Source organism: Oxyura jamaicensis, chromosome 21, assembly GCF_011077185.1.
Source record: "Oxyura jamaicensis isolate SHBP4307 breed ruddy duck chromosome 21, BPBGC_Ojam_1.0, whole genome shotgun sequence".
Classification (NCBI taxonomy): domain Eukaryota; kingdom Metazoa; phylum Chordata; class Aves; order Anseriformes; family Anatidae; genus Oxyura; species Oxyura jamaicensis.
In genome coordinates, this window is record NC_048913.1 from 2145193 (window position 1) to 2158576 (window position 13384).

Sequence of the window (13384 nt, forward strand, 5' to 3'; positions counted from 1 at the left end):
TGGTAAAGAAGAGCAATTTGTAATGCCAAACACACAGAATTTTACAACGTACAGATCAAAGACTGCCTTCGCAACTTCAGTTCAACATCCACAATGTGATGTATCCTCAGTCATACATGAAAACTTCTGAAACTGTTGAAGGTGTTTTCATCCCAAGACCTGGGTTGGCCAAAGGCATACTCTTACACCGGTTTAACCCTTCTCACCCTTCTCTCCTGACCTACTTTAAAAATCTGTTTAAAAGCAGGGATATGATGGAAAGCTTTTTTTTTTTTTCATTTTTTATTCTTTTTTAAATAAGAAAAATCAATCCCCACAACTTCTAAGAAAGTTGTTCACAGGGGCAGCAGGACATGTTCTCCCTAACACCCACTAAAACACCTGGCCACTTCAGTCAAATTTTCCAAAGAAACCATTACCCTTAGGCAGAAACCTGGCAGTAGATTTTTCAGGCCGAACAGATTGCCCCGACACTTTCCGTTCTGTGACAGCAGCAGCCCCACCTATGGGGGCACTGACTCATTCCGGTACCAGTTTAATCATGTCGCTACTGAAGAGCAGGATCTGGCTAACAGCATCAGCTCTTTGATGGGTGCTGCAGCCCGAGGAGTTTTCCATTGTGGTGCCAAGCCCCCCAGGACCACTTCCCACCGGGAGGGCAGGGGTAGCCCGCTGTCCTTCCAGTCCCCTGCCCTCCTCTGCTATTGCAGACACGGGAGAGGGCCCAGCCGCGGTCTGCGGGCGGCGTGCTGCCAGGCCCGTGCTGCAGAGCTGCAGCTACCAGGCAGCAGTTGCCTGGAAATGGCTGCCTGGTCCCTGGCCACCTGCCCCAAGAGAACAACTCGATCTTCCTGTAAACAGCGAGGCCCCAGAAATTCTGATGCCAACCCCAGTATCAAAACTATCCAAAGTTCGTAGAAGCAGCCTTCATTTCAGACTTTCATGGCACATTTCACCAAAGAAAACCTATTTAATAAACGCAGAAAATACCAATTCCTATTTTTGTTTCCTTCCCCTCTGCTAATTAAAACGCTGCAGCTGCGAATGCTTTTGATTCTGGTACCAGTGGACTGACTGAATTCCAAAGCCAGCAGTAACAGTGCGAGGCACCAAACACAAAACAACTTGCTCTCAAATAAATCTCCACAGTTGCTAACCCCATCCCTCCTTCAGACTGTGTCTCCTTACCTGTCTCGGATCAACGCAGGAAGATGGCTCGAGAGCTCTTTCTCACTTGCTGATACAGCAGGGGACCAGGGCCGGAAAGCTGAGAGACGCTGACGGGGGTGGACACAGCCAATGCTCTGAGAAGGAGGGAAAAGAAAAATGAGTAAATACAAACATTCTTTTAAAAGTATCCATCGCAAAGAAGTGATTAGTTATTAAGGACACATTTTGTTACCCCTAAAACTGCTCCCCCACTGGCTAAGACCTACTTGCTTAGTGGGCCCCCACTTTTTTTTCTTTGCCATCACGTTATCTGTGGTTTGCAGGGACTGTATGAGGCTCCCGAGTCTTTCAGGATTCTTGTACCTCAAAGGCATGGAGGAATTGCTTACTTCCTCATCACAATCAAGGGCTGTGAACGCTGGAAGATGGCAAGGAAATTGGGAGCACTGCCTAACTCTGTGCTTACCAGGAAAAGGACAGAGATGTTATTAATTTAGAAAAGCTGGGCGAGGCCTTTCTCACATTTTCTCTTCTGGTTTTAGTAGAGGGATGTTATATGGGAATTTGATCTCTCTTTTGATTACAAAATTCTCAGCAGTCACCTTATTAGATGAACTGGATAAGGACCGTAACCAACTGGACTGTTTCTCCTTCTCAGTAGAAGCTGGAGTTTGGGAAGCAGAGTCATCTATTTTGGTTTTTTTGGAAGCAGGAGGATCTGAAGGGACCTGAAACACAGAAAGAATCGAATGGAATTACTCATTTTGCAGTCAGCTTAGAAACAGGGTATAAAGTAAAAGCAAATTTTATATTTAAAATTAAGAATCATTGCACTTTTTCCTGCATTTTTAAACCTAAGGAACAACAAAAGAGTGAAGACACCGGAGAGGCACAAGCTACGACGCAAGGTGGTTTCATTCCCTCATTTGAAACACCCAGATAAAGTGTAGGTGGTGCAGGAGTGACAGGCAGAAATATAAGTGAGACATTCACACCATGTTGCAGAGAAGTATCTGACTTTTATTATTTTTGTATGCAGAAAGGTGAGTTTTAATGTGGTTGCTGAACTGGAAAGATTATTTTAAACGAGAACAGAACAGACTTTGTTATTCTGTTTGCAGTGGTTGTTATGCCGATGACTTCACTACCCCACAGCTGCAGTGGATTCTGGGGGTGCTGCCAAGAGCTGCTTTGCCTTTTCCACAAGTGGCTCAGCTTGGCCCATAAATCATCCCCAAGCATAAGAAAGCCCTTTGGCAAGCGAAACGCCTTTCCTTCAACACTGTGAAGGAATAAAATTCCTATAGTCCCAGCGTGGCTTACAAAAAAATTGGTAACTACTGGTTTAACTGGTGCGCTGGGGATACCAGCTTGAAGCCCTGCCAGTACAAACACGTCTGTCGGCAGGGAGGGAGAAGGTTCTGGACCTTACTCTGCCAACAAGAGCAACGTACCACCTCCGTTCCTCTTCCTCCTTCTGTCTTTCTCGCAGCTCTGAGCTCGCTCTGTTTCCATCGGCCTGGTTCTAAGTCAGGTGGCGGAACCACGCTGCGAGCACTTGACCAGCTCGTCTGTGCGCCCCACTGTACAACCCCGCAGCTCACGGGGGTTTGGTGGGCACGCAGTTACGCCTGTTTTGCAGACGCGCCTGAGTGGCAACATTCTGAGAGCCGAAATGCTTCAGAAAGAGGTGTATCTGCCAGTGAAATTAAGGATCCTACTTGCCTGTGGCTTGTGTTCAGAAAATCAGCCCCCTTCAGGGCATCTGAACGGGGAACTCAGAGGCTGCTCTGCGAATGCTTATTCACTTCTGGAAGTCGTGATCTCAGTGCCTTTACCTGAAGCACACCCGAGGAACTGGAAGCCGTATTGCTAAATTGTGCTCATCCAGACTCCCAGCGGACTTCCAGGCAAAGCCAACAGCCAGGTAACTAGAGCAACACCATCCCTTCTGCACACCTTAATTAGCAGGAAACGAGGACCTGTCCAAGAACAGCCTGCCGCTCGTGTGGAGGCAGGGTATGGGCGCGAATACCCAGCTAACGGCAGCTCCACCAGCAGCACGCGGCGCTCTTTGGGCTCCTCCAACCCCGTGTGCATAGTAACAGAATCAAACCAAGGCTGGAGGCTTTAGTAAAACATTCCCTGGCACTCTGGAGCTTGGGGCAGCTTTCCATATGTAGCAGATGAAATAGGATGACATGGGTGTGTATATGTGGAACCGCAAGTACAAAATTAGCCCGTCGCAGTGCCAAATGCCAGCCTCGGTGGATTTGCAGAGGATTCCTCCGGCACAGCCTCGGGCTTTCTTGGGGTTGACGCTGGTACTGGCTGGTACCTCCCAGCCGACACAACGAAGACAAGGCATTTCTGAACGCTTTTTGTAGAAATTGCAGGACAATGCGTTGGAAAAGATTTGGTTTTGCTTTCAGAGATGCTGTCTGTGCAGAATTAGTGACAGCATGAGAAAAGTATTTGGCAAGTGACTCCTGATCCCAGCCCTATCCACTGGGGATGGTGAGCAGTGTGGGGAGGGGAGCCTGGGCGGAGGGTGGGGAGGAAGGGGCTTGGAATGAAAAAGGCAGCAGGTGGCAAGGCTCAGCGTGGAGACCCCTTCCTGCCCCGAGCAGCATCGCCCGTGGAGCAGCCGCCCCGACGCTGCCCCTCCAGCACCACGCGCCCAGTGAGAGCCAGACCCGCACCCCGGGTCAAGTGCAAAACCAAGCAGCCCTGGGCGAGGAGAGCAAAGTGCCCGGTTCTGAAAGGGCTGGGGGAGAGGTTTAACGAGAATGATCTCATTTGCACTTTTAAAGAAATCGAGTCTCCTCTGCAGCTTTCTCCGCTGTCCCCCTTCTTTTCCCTGAAATCAAGGCTGACTTTGCAGGCTCAGGAGGGCTCTGAGCACAAAACCCATCAGCAGACAAGGGAAAGATGCTCAACCTTTTGTTGCCAGGAGCCGGGACTGACCTGAAAACATGAGATGCTGCAAGAAAACAAGCAGCAAGCAAGGTGTGTGCATGGGGGGAAAATGGTTTTTCCTTCCCCACAGAGAGACGGAAACAAGGTGAGAACGGGGAGAGGGAACAGGTGCTGGCTGCGGCACGCAGGTTTTGTACCTTCAAGTCATCTCCCACTCGAGCATTCCTAACACACCAGTGCCGTCTACAGGGGTAAAGCACTTCAGCTGGACTCGAAGGACTGCTGCCAACATAATTCGTGAACTGCTGGGATGACCTTGGCCAGCTTTCCTTCCATCCCTCTCCCATTTTGTTTACACAGATCTCTGCTGGTTGCGGCACTTGCCTCTTCCTACGTGCTCATCAACACCCCCACGTACGCAATGAATTTTGGGTCCCGTTTAACAATGCAGACATGCAGCAGTTCCACGAGTTTTCCCACCTGGGCTGTGAAACCCTCAGAGATGTCATTATGTGTCAAAAAGTGGAGGGTATCTCAGAAACTCCTGAACTGGGAGGTGTCTGACTACAGCCCGTAGTCATCTGGCGAGTCACTGCTCTGCTGTGCTGCTGGCGGCTTGGACATCCCCTGCCACTGCAAACGCTTCTGCCCCTCTCCCCAGAAATGCCGTGGCTGTGTCATGAACTCGTCAAAAACTCCACCTACGAACACCAAAAGCAGGTCAGAGCTGTACTGCACTGCGCTCCTGGAGAAGACAGAATTAAACTGGCTACAGGAGATACCGAGGGGAGGCACGAGACCACATCCTGAACACGTGTCTCCGACTCACCGATTCCATCCCAGCCGGGTTAGATCCCAGGCAGCAACAAAGAGCAAACCCCGCTCTGACGCTTCCATCCCAGCCCCAGCAAACCTCGGTACCGGCTCCAGTGTGGGCGACTTTATTTCGTTTTCTCTCTGCCAAATATTGGAATATACGAAGTCGCAAAAGAAACACAGAAAATCTGATGCAACTTTTTTGCCATCTCTTCATACACGACTTATCAAAAACTTCAACCCAAGCCCTACAAGGCTGGAATAAATATTTCCTCATTTCTTCCTCAGCTTTTCTTCCACTGCAGCAACTTAATGACTTGTTATCAAATAGGCTTTGCACTTGGCAAAGCGCTTTGTTAATACACATTTTCTCAAATCCACAGATGTAAGAAACTTCATGACACAAAGTGGGCCCAGAAATATTACGCGAAGCATTTACTTAAGCTTTTGGACTGTTGTTTTCTAAAGCAATTGATATTTGAGGGGAAAAAAACATACAGAGAAAGATTGATAACGTTCCTTCAACAGGAATCTCGAAGTACTTTCCAGAGGGAAATTCTGGCACGTGAACTTTCATGTCAGCCCTTTTAAGACAAACTGATACTAAGCAGCCTAATTTGGCCCCGAGCCACCCAGGGCCACAACTGACATGTCAGATCGAATTTCCCGGCTCAGTTCAGCAGTGCAGTAACCGAGCACGAGACCAGTGGAAAGGATTTTTGGCCCTCTACCTCTCAGACAGCCCGGCCCCGCAGTGCCAGGCCAGCACGGTGCAGGGAGGTGAGAGCCGCTTCTCGTGGCAGAGAACAGATGAGCCCAGAAGATATCCTTTAATTCTGTGATTTGGGATCGCTCATGGATATTCTTGAAGCCCGAGGATCTACCGAACTGTTTCCTGAAGTACACTGCCTCTCTTCCACTGCTAGGCCGGGCTGACGAGGTGCCTCGAGCCCTTCGCGCCTTCCTCTCCGCTGTGCTGCACCCACCCAGCGCCTGCCGCACCTTCGGGGCGCTCCGTGATGTGAGCAGCTATCCACGAGGGATAAGCTAAGAGCACGACAACCAGGACAGTGCTCCCTCGGGGAAGGAGGCCAAGCACAGGCCCGGTCCTACACAATGGTGAAGCCAGTGGGACAGAACACCACGGGCACGGCAGTGGTGAAGCTCCTGCCTCGTTACGGAGGGAAAATACGAGGTGAAAAGAGGTGAAAATGCCAGAGGCCAACTTGCCTGGGGAACTTAGCTTAGAAATGAAACTTCAGACAAGAAGTCCGTGCTCCACCTTCTGATCTGTCCTTGGGGATAAAACCTCACCAGAGCTGGGACTACGTTTGGCATCAAATTCCAGAACCTAATTGAAAACACAGAGCTGTGAGGCCGGGGAGGAACGGCGCGTGTTTATCTGTGTGTGTAACCTTTCCCAGGCTAGGTGTGAACGCATTTCCGCCGTGTGTGGTGACGGGAACGAGTGGAAGAAGAAGAACACCAGGCTCCTGCTCTCCCAGTTCAGCGCTGCCGTGCCAGCCCGGGCGCTGCAGCCGCTGCTGTGCGCTGGGGGCCAGGGGCAGGTGCTGAGACCTGCGCTGCGCCACCACGATTCCTCCCTGCAGCCACCGAGTGTGCTCCGGGCCCGTGCGGGGCGAAGGCTGGGACCTGTGCCCTGGCCCAGTCCCCTCCTTCCAGAGAGGGGCTGGAGATGTGGTTCCCACAGCAGCACAAGTCACGGCGTCCTACGTTCCTTAGAAAGGTTTGTTTCTCCTCCCGATTGGTTTCAAGTCCTCCAAGCTACCCCCATACCCAGAAGTCGTAGTTCTGTCTCCATGAACACATTTTGGAAGTAGCGGGAAGCTGGAGAACTCAATTTCATCCTCTGGTGTAAGTCAGAAATGTCTTCATTGACAACTGCAGCTCAAGGAGCACGTAAAACCAGAACAGGCAAAACAGAAAACGGGCTCTAAACCTACAGACAGCACAGCAGCGTTTTGCTCGAGCTATCTTTTTGCTGCTAGCTCATGCAAACAGCTGAGTTCAGTTACACCATGAGAAAGGGTGGGGCTTCCTGTCTCATCTAATACCCGTCTGGGTGTGAAAATTAAGCAGCTTTCTCATTAGGGGCACAAACCACAAGGCCAGACGCCCGTCTGATACGAGCATGGAGAAACCCCAGAGATAGACTGCTCAGGTTCAAAACGTGTCAGACATCCCGAGATAAAAATACACCAAGAAATGAAAGAGCGGAGCTGGCGGTGAGCACGTTTTACCACCAGCACCTAATGCCCACGCTGGCACTCGGGGCTGAAGCAGCAACCCAGCCGGTGCTGCAGTGGCTCAGCACCCCGCTGACCTGGTCTGCATCCAAGGTTCATTTGGGGCCCGCTGGGTGAGCCAGGTCTTCCCGCTGACTTTGTGAGCCTTTGTTTAAGAAGTATCTGGTTGCTGTTTAATGTGTTCTTCCTGTTACAAACTAGCCCTGCACCACCTCAGCTCACATTTTACCCCAAAGGAACCTGGTGTTTGGCTAACACCTGGCGCAGCACCTGTCCTACGGCGAGCGGTAAGGCACAGACCGTGGCTTTCCTTACTCAGCAAAGCAAAGCGAACCCAAGCCATTATCCCCATCTCTCCAGTTCATGCTACTGGTGTTGCCTGCAGAGCCCTAGCGCAGCCTCCAGATAATACTTGATTAGATCACTGCTGAGAAATCAGTGTCTGAGCTCTGCCCCCGCTCCATGAAGAGCACACTGGGTGACAGAACGGGCACTGGAAGGCAGGCCTTGCAGGTGCTGTTTGTTCTACGGGGCTTCGCTTGGTCACTGCTGTGACCACGGACCAGTTACTCACACTCAGCTGAGCTGCAGGAATAAACTGGGCACTGGTACTGAGCCATCTTACAGGGGGCCATGAGGCTTTTCTTCTGCCCTGACTTGGAAGAAAAGGCTGCAAAGTCTGCTTGTAACCGCGGGGAGGCCGTGGCACTGCGCGGTCCCCCCTCCTCCGGTCGCACCATCCCCTTTCTTTCTTCAGCTTCCAGAGCTTGGTGCAGGTTCCTGCTGGCGCAGCGATGATTGTACGTTGCACAGCCTTGTGCCACGGCATTTTGGAAGTGTACCTTTAGCAGTGACAAGTATTCAGAGGTGCTTCGACAGGCTGCTGAGATGACAAATGCCGAGCTTGGGAACTGCTGCTGGAATCCTCCACGTGCAGCTTCTGTGAACTGCAGGCCTGGGTCTACCTAGGAAGAGGCTGAATCAGGCAGAGCTGCGAGAGCTCTGTGCTTATCTCGTTTGTCCCGAGACTTCTTTCAGGTTTCTAGTCAAAATCAAACTAAAAAAACAAAACCAGAGGTATCTGAAATATGGAGAAGAGCCCTTGATCTGCATCCTTTAAGCCTCCATGAGCACACCAACTGGTGGTGAGGACACCTGCTTCCCAAAGCCTCTTTGTGCCGTGGCCCAGAAATGATTCCTAACGTATCCGCTGGCTTTATCAGGACTGCACTTTCACAGGGATTAAAGAAAAATCAGCTGCAGACTGATAGCTGTCTCAATAATAAAAAAGCTAAAAATAATGCTGTTCTGTGGAGCTGTAAGAAGATTTACTGCTCGTCTACTGCATGTTTTTAAGACAGAAAAAGCCTACCCCACTGCAGTGCCAGTCCTAGAAGTGTATGTAGCGCTTGTTTTATTCTCCTTTTTTTTCACAACTGCGGTTTTGCTGGGCAGCAGCCCAGGCAGCAAGACCAGGGAGCTTTCCATCTTCCCATGTTTCACTGCTCCGGTGGAAGCACAAGCACCCATTTTACCCCGTCACTGGCGAGCGCACGCCCACGGGAAGCATTTGCTTTTGTTCCTGCCTTCGGAGCAGACGCGCCGGCTGCTGGCGTGTCCCCCAGCTCTGTGCGGGGGACCCCGCGCACGCCCGGTATGCGGCAGCACGAAGCCGTGCTGGGAACCCCCCGGCTGCAACCCACCTGCTCCGCATTCCCATCGCTGAGCCCTCGTGGCCTCGCCGCGCCTCTCCTGGAGGGAGGTGTCCTGCTCGTGGGAAGGCCAGCTTTTCCTGCACGACAGCCACGTGAAGGCGACTGCTGCGCCGTCTGAGACTGAGCGCTACGGAAAGAGGTGGCCTTACAGACATACGGGGGTATAGGAAGTTAGTATTTTCTAGAACCCTCTGCATAGCCCCTGGCTTAAGTCACCAGCCATTTTCAGAGCTTCTTGTCTTCTCTTGTCTCAACATTTCTCTCCTTGTGTTTATCTCACTATAAAAGTTGGGTCAGGTGCCGTTTGATGACTGCACTTACCCTAAGAAGGAGCAAACATCGATGCGTTTCTGTAGGTCGTGGCATTAAAGAAACAGAAACAACGCCCCAAGAAAACCCCAAATCCAGAAGCTCCGTTCTGAAATGGAGGGAGAAAATGCAAATAATGTCACCACTTCTCTACCTCAGAAGGATCGGTGAGCCTTCTGGGATTCCTTAGGGCCACTGTACACTTCCCTGCAACTCGCCAACTTTCCCTGCCTGCAGTAGGAGGGAGGCAGGAAGGGGAGCGGGAGGACACAGCTACTGCTACTGGAAACTTGCGCTGAGAAAAATGCTGAGCCGCTTCGATCAGCTGCTTAATTCCTGATCGCAACAATTACTCTTTATTTCACTGCTCCGCCTGTAAATCTATCACATAAAATTATTCTTTGAAACAGATCCACCCAACCTAAACCCGGCCGCCAACCCCAGCCTCCCGACACCACAAACCCCACCGCCTGCAGGACGGCGCGGCGCCACAGCTCGCGGCGCGCTCGGAGCCAGCTCTGCACAGCCCCCTCGTCCCAACAACACGCGGCCAGGATGACGACACCGCCGTGCGCTGTCCACAAACAATATGCTCCATTGGAGGCTCCAACAATGCGCTCTGTTATGCTCTAGGCTCTGTGGCCTGCATCGTTTGTGTCCCCGTAAATTAAGCCGAGTACCCCTCGGCTGTTACTCGGGAGCCCCAGGACAGGCACCCCGCAAAGCCGACTGGTTCTCTTCATTTTCTACTTCTTACGGTTTGATGGGAAATTGCTGAGTTTCTCAGGCCTGACAGTCAAAGTAGGAGGCAAATTCTATGCAACTGACCGGTAGGTGGAAAGGTAGTCTGGGGTGGTAGGAAGGCAGAGAAGAAAAAACCAGAGGACATCCTCTGTGCCACAGAACCGTCTTCAGAAAGCACGGCTCCATGGCTGTAAGGACTGCCCAGGTTGTTCAGCCTTAGAAGTTTCCAGCTCTACAGACTTCACGTTTTGAACAGCCGTTCTTTTATTCCCAAACTCTAGGAACTTTTAGGAGTTGCTCAAGAAAAGCAGGATCTCCCACCCAAAGTGACCCTGCATCTCCGACTGCTCTCGCTGGGACCCGTCTGCGAGGGGCGAGGACGGAGAGCCGACGCGCGCCGCACGGGGCCAGCAGCAACGTCAACGCCAGGTGTGGCTGTGGCTGCCTGCTGTCTGCACAGCAGCACTTAGCTGCTGAATAAAGTTCTCCTCTGATTTTCCTTCCTTCTTTCTTTTTCTTTGTGTTTTAAGAGACATCTGAAAAGATAGCTGCTTATTTGCTAAGCGATCTACTTGGGTTTTGGCTCTGGGTGAAGCAACTGGGAGCCTCTTTTCCACTGGCTACGAGTTTGTTTTGCCCTTCCAGTGGAAACTAAAAGTTACGGCTTGAAACGAATTCCCTGCCCTGTGGTTTCAAACAAAACAAAACAAAACAAAAAAAAACCAGCTCCCGCTTCCCGCTGGTTGAGCCGAGCCAGTGGTGGAGACCAGTGCGAAGCAGGTCAGGGGACGGCGAAGGAAAAGGGCCCCTCTTCCCCCGGCCGTTTGTGTTGGCAGCGGCCGGCTGGGAACTCTGCGATGCCGTGGCAGGCCGAAGGCAGGGGGGTGCGACTGACTGAGGAAAACAAATTAAGCAGGCATGTGTGCCTGCACACACACAGGCACGGGTGTGCGAGGCAAACAAGGCAGGTTTGGCAGCTGGAGGGAACCGAGGGCTCGGCCCCCGCTGCAAGGGAAGCGGAGGGAAGTTCTGCCATCAGATTCATCAAGGAAAATCAAAATTTCCTCTGCGAACAGATCTGCTTTGCCTGATCCTCGCTGAATTGTTTGTGGGGTCATGGTTCTGGACGGTAAAAAGCCCTTTGTGGATATTTTCTCCTCGCTTTTTCTTTGAAACGAACCCAGGAGCTCTTGCCGTAACTGCACGTAAGTTCCAGCTGCGCGCTCTCTCCAAGGCTTCGGTTCCTGTACTGTGGAGACATGTCCACTCTGCCAGCCAAGAATCTCATTTTAATTTCAAATGTTACATAAAAGGGCAAATATTCCCCTTGTGGTTTCCACCAGTATCGGCTCTACCAGGCACCGTGTTCCTCCTCCAACACCAACGAATGCACAAAGGCTCTCAGCGATGGGGCAGTTTGGGAACCCCACAGAGGGAAGAAGGGCTCTGCATGGGGCCAAGCTCTCCCCAGGTACGGGGCCGGCAGCTGCAGCTCCAGGGCACCGTGGTTTGGGTTCCTCCCAGGCTCCCTGGGGCCTGCAGAGCTCCCTGCGGCACACAGCCGGCCTCTGACTCAACGCGGTGACGCCCCTACGAAGCTCCCAGCACCCCGCAGTTCGCATTCCTCCTTTTAGTTAATTACAAGGACGGTATTTGTCCGCAGAGACCTCCTTGCTCTTCAGCACTTCTTCCTCTCGGGTTCATCTGCCCTTCACTCACCTCTCCCCCTGTGCCACCCTTCCCGAGCAGGGGCCATGCTCACGGGGTGCACGGCCAGCCCCATGGCACGGTATTTCACCGCTGTGGGCCCCCGCAGCCTCCTGTGCCAGAGCTTCACCGGGCGCTGGGACGGGAACTGAAAACCCCTGGTACAGCACTGAGCATCAGGCAGAAACCAGGCAGGATTGTAAGGATCAACTTCATGGAGAGCTGCCAGAGCTACAGCTCCTTGAATCGTTTTGTATTTTTAACTGCCTGTGTGCGTTCTCTGAGGCGAAGCTCGAAGGTCTGTGTTTAGTCTTAAATCAGAATAATTACGGGAGGGAAAGAAAAATAATCATAATGGCAGAGTCAGTAGGCAGCGCGTATTTTACAGCACGCTCTCACAATTCAGGGCAGAATCAGGCCCTCGCATCCCACCACCTCAGCAGGGACTCGCGGCAGGCCGCTTTTCCTCCCGGCCCGTGGCAAAGCCTGGCACATGTGCGCCGGCACGTGACGCCCAGCGGAGAGGGCAGCGGAGCCGGGCCACTTGCCAGCCTGCGCCAGGGCCGGCAGTCTGACACGTCACGATGAATTACTTCAAAGGCAGAAGAGCCAGCGGAGCGTGGCAAATACAACCCCACTTGTCTGCACAGCGACCCACGCTTCCTCGGGGTTATTTATAGGGCCCCTCCGACAACCTGCTCTGCATCCCCACCCTTCTGCGACCTCAGGAAGACGCCGGTTGTCAGCAGATGCGCTCTGGTTCTGGGGCCACCTCGGTAAGCAGCAGCACGCTAGCGTTAAAGCTCTGCAACAACTGGGATCCCCTAGGCTGCGCAGAGGCGGCACCACCCCAGGGCTGCGTACATCTCTGTTTCACTTGGATGTCATCTGCTTGGGGTGACCTCGGGAAAGCTTGACGCGACCGCGGCAGAGACGATCGATGCGTCTCACCACGGGCCTGGGAGCCAGGTTCTTTGCTTCCAAGTCCAGGCCCTGCAAGGCCCAGGGAAACAAGTGCGAGGGGATCAAACTCTCCCAGACGAGGGGCTGATAGTTCCAGACCCGATGCAGGTTGAGGCGAAGGGCAATGGAAGCCCCTGGTCCTGGTGAACAAGCGGTGCGAGGCCCCCGTTAGCTCCCCGGTTCCCGTGGGGACGGCTGCCTGCAGTCTTCACCAGAAGAAGACTTGGCTGAAGGAGCTCAGCAGCGCCCATCCAGCTGGAGATGTGTTAGGTGCCCATGGGTTTAGGTGAGTCAGACACTGAGAGCATTCGGTAGCACCCAGCTGGAGGGTTCTCTCCTCCTTTGTATCTTTGCTGTCACGGCAGGCCATTTCTATAAACACGCCGCTATCTTCTCACCAGCCATATATAGAAGAGAGGAAAAAACTTAATTCTTTGCTTGCAAAATGTTTTGAAAGCTCCAGACAGGCAGATGCTTCCTTAAGTCCCCGACAATAACGTGCTCTACAATTCTAGGAAAGCCACAAGAAGCTCATCCACTTTAAGTAACAGTTATTACTTCTGAAACCTCCCCAGAGCGCCGCGGATGAAGGCAGACAACCAATTACAGGGGTAGGCTTCCAAAGCTGCTTTGGCTGCCTTGAGAAACGAGCATCGCGCGCTCTTTGCTCCAGACGCGGAGTCGGGGGGCGAGTTAGGAGGGGAGAGAGGGGGCAGGAGGGCTGGGAGAGAGGGGGCAGGAGGGCTGGGGGAGAGGGGGCAGGAGGGCTGGGGG

General features: G+C 52.6%; 1 protein-coding gene across 2 annotated transcripts in view; it reads right to left on the reverse strand.

Annotated features, from left to right (window-relative positions):
• Positions 1-13384, reverse strand: part of SKI (SKI proto-oncogene) — a 134800-nt gene that overhangs the window by 12991 nt on the left and 108425 nt on the right. For both annotated transcript variants that reach the window (XM_035344892.1, XM_035344890.1), the window contains 2 exons: positions 1773-1898; positions 1189-1304 (listed from right to left, as the gene is read on the reverse strand). In XM_035344892.1, the coding sequence (XP_035200783.1) occupies positions 1189-1304; positions 1773-1898 (242 nt within the window). The remainder of the gene's footprint in view (positions 1-1188; positions 1305-1772; positions 1899-13384) is intronic.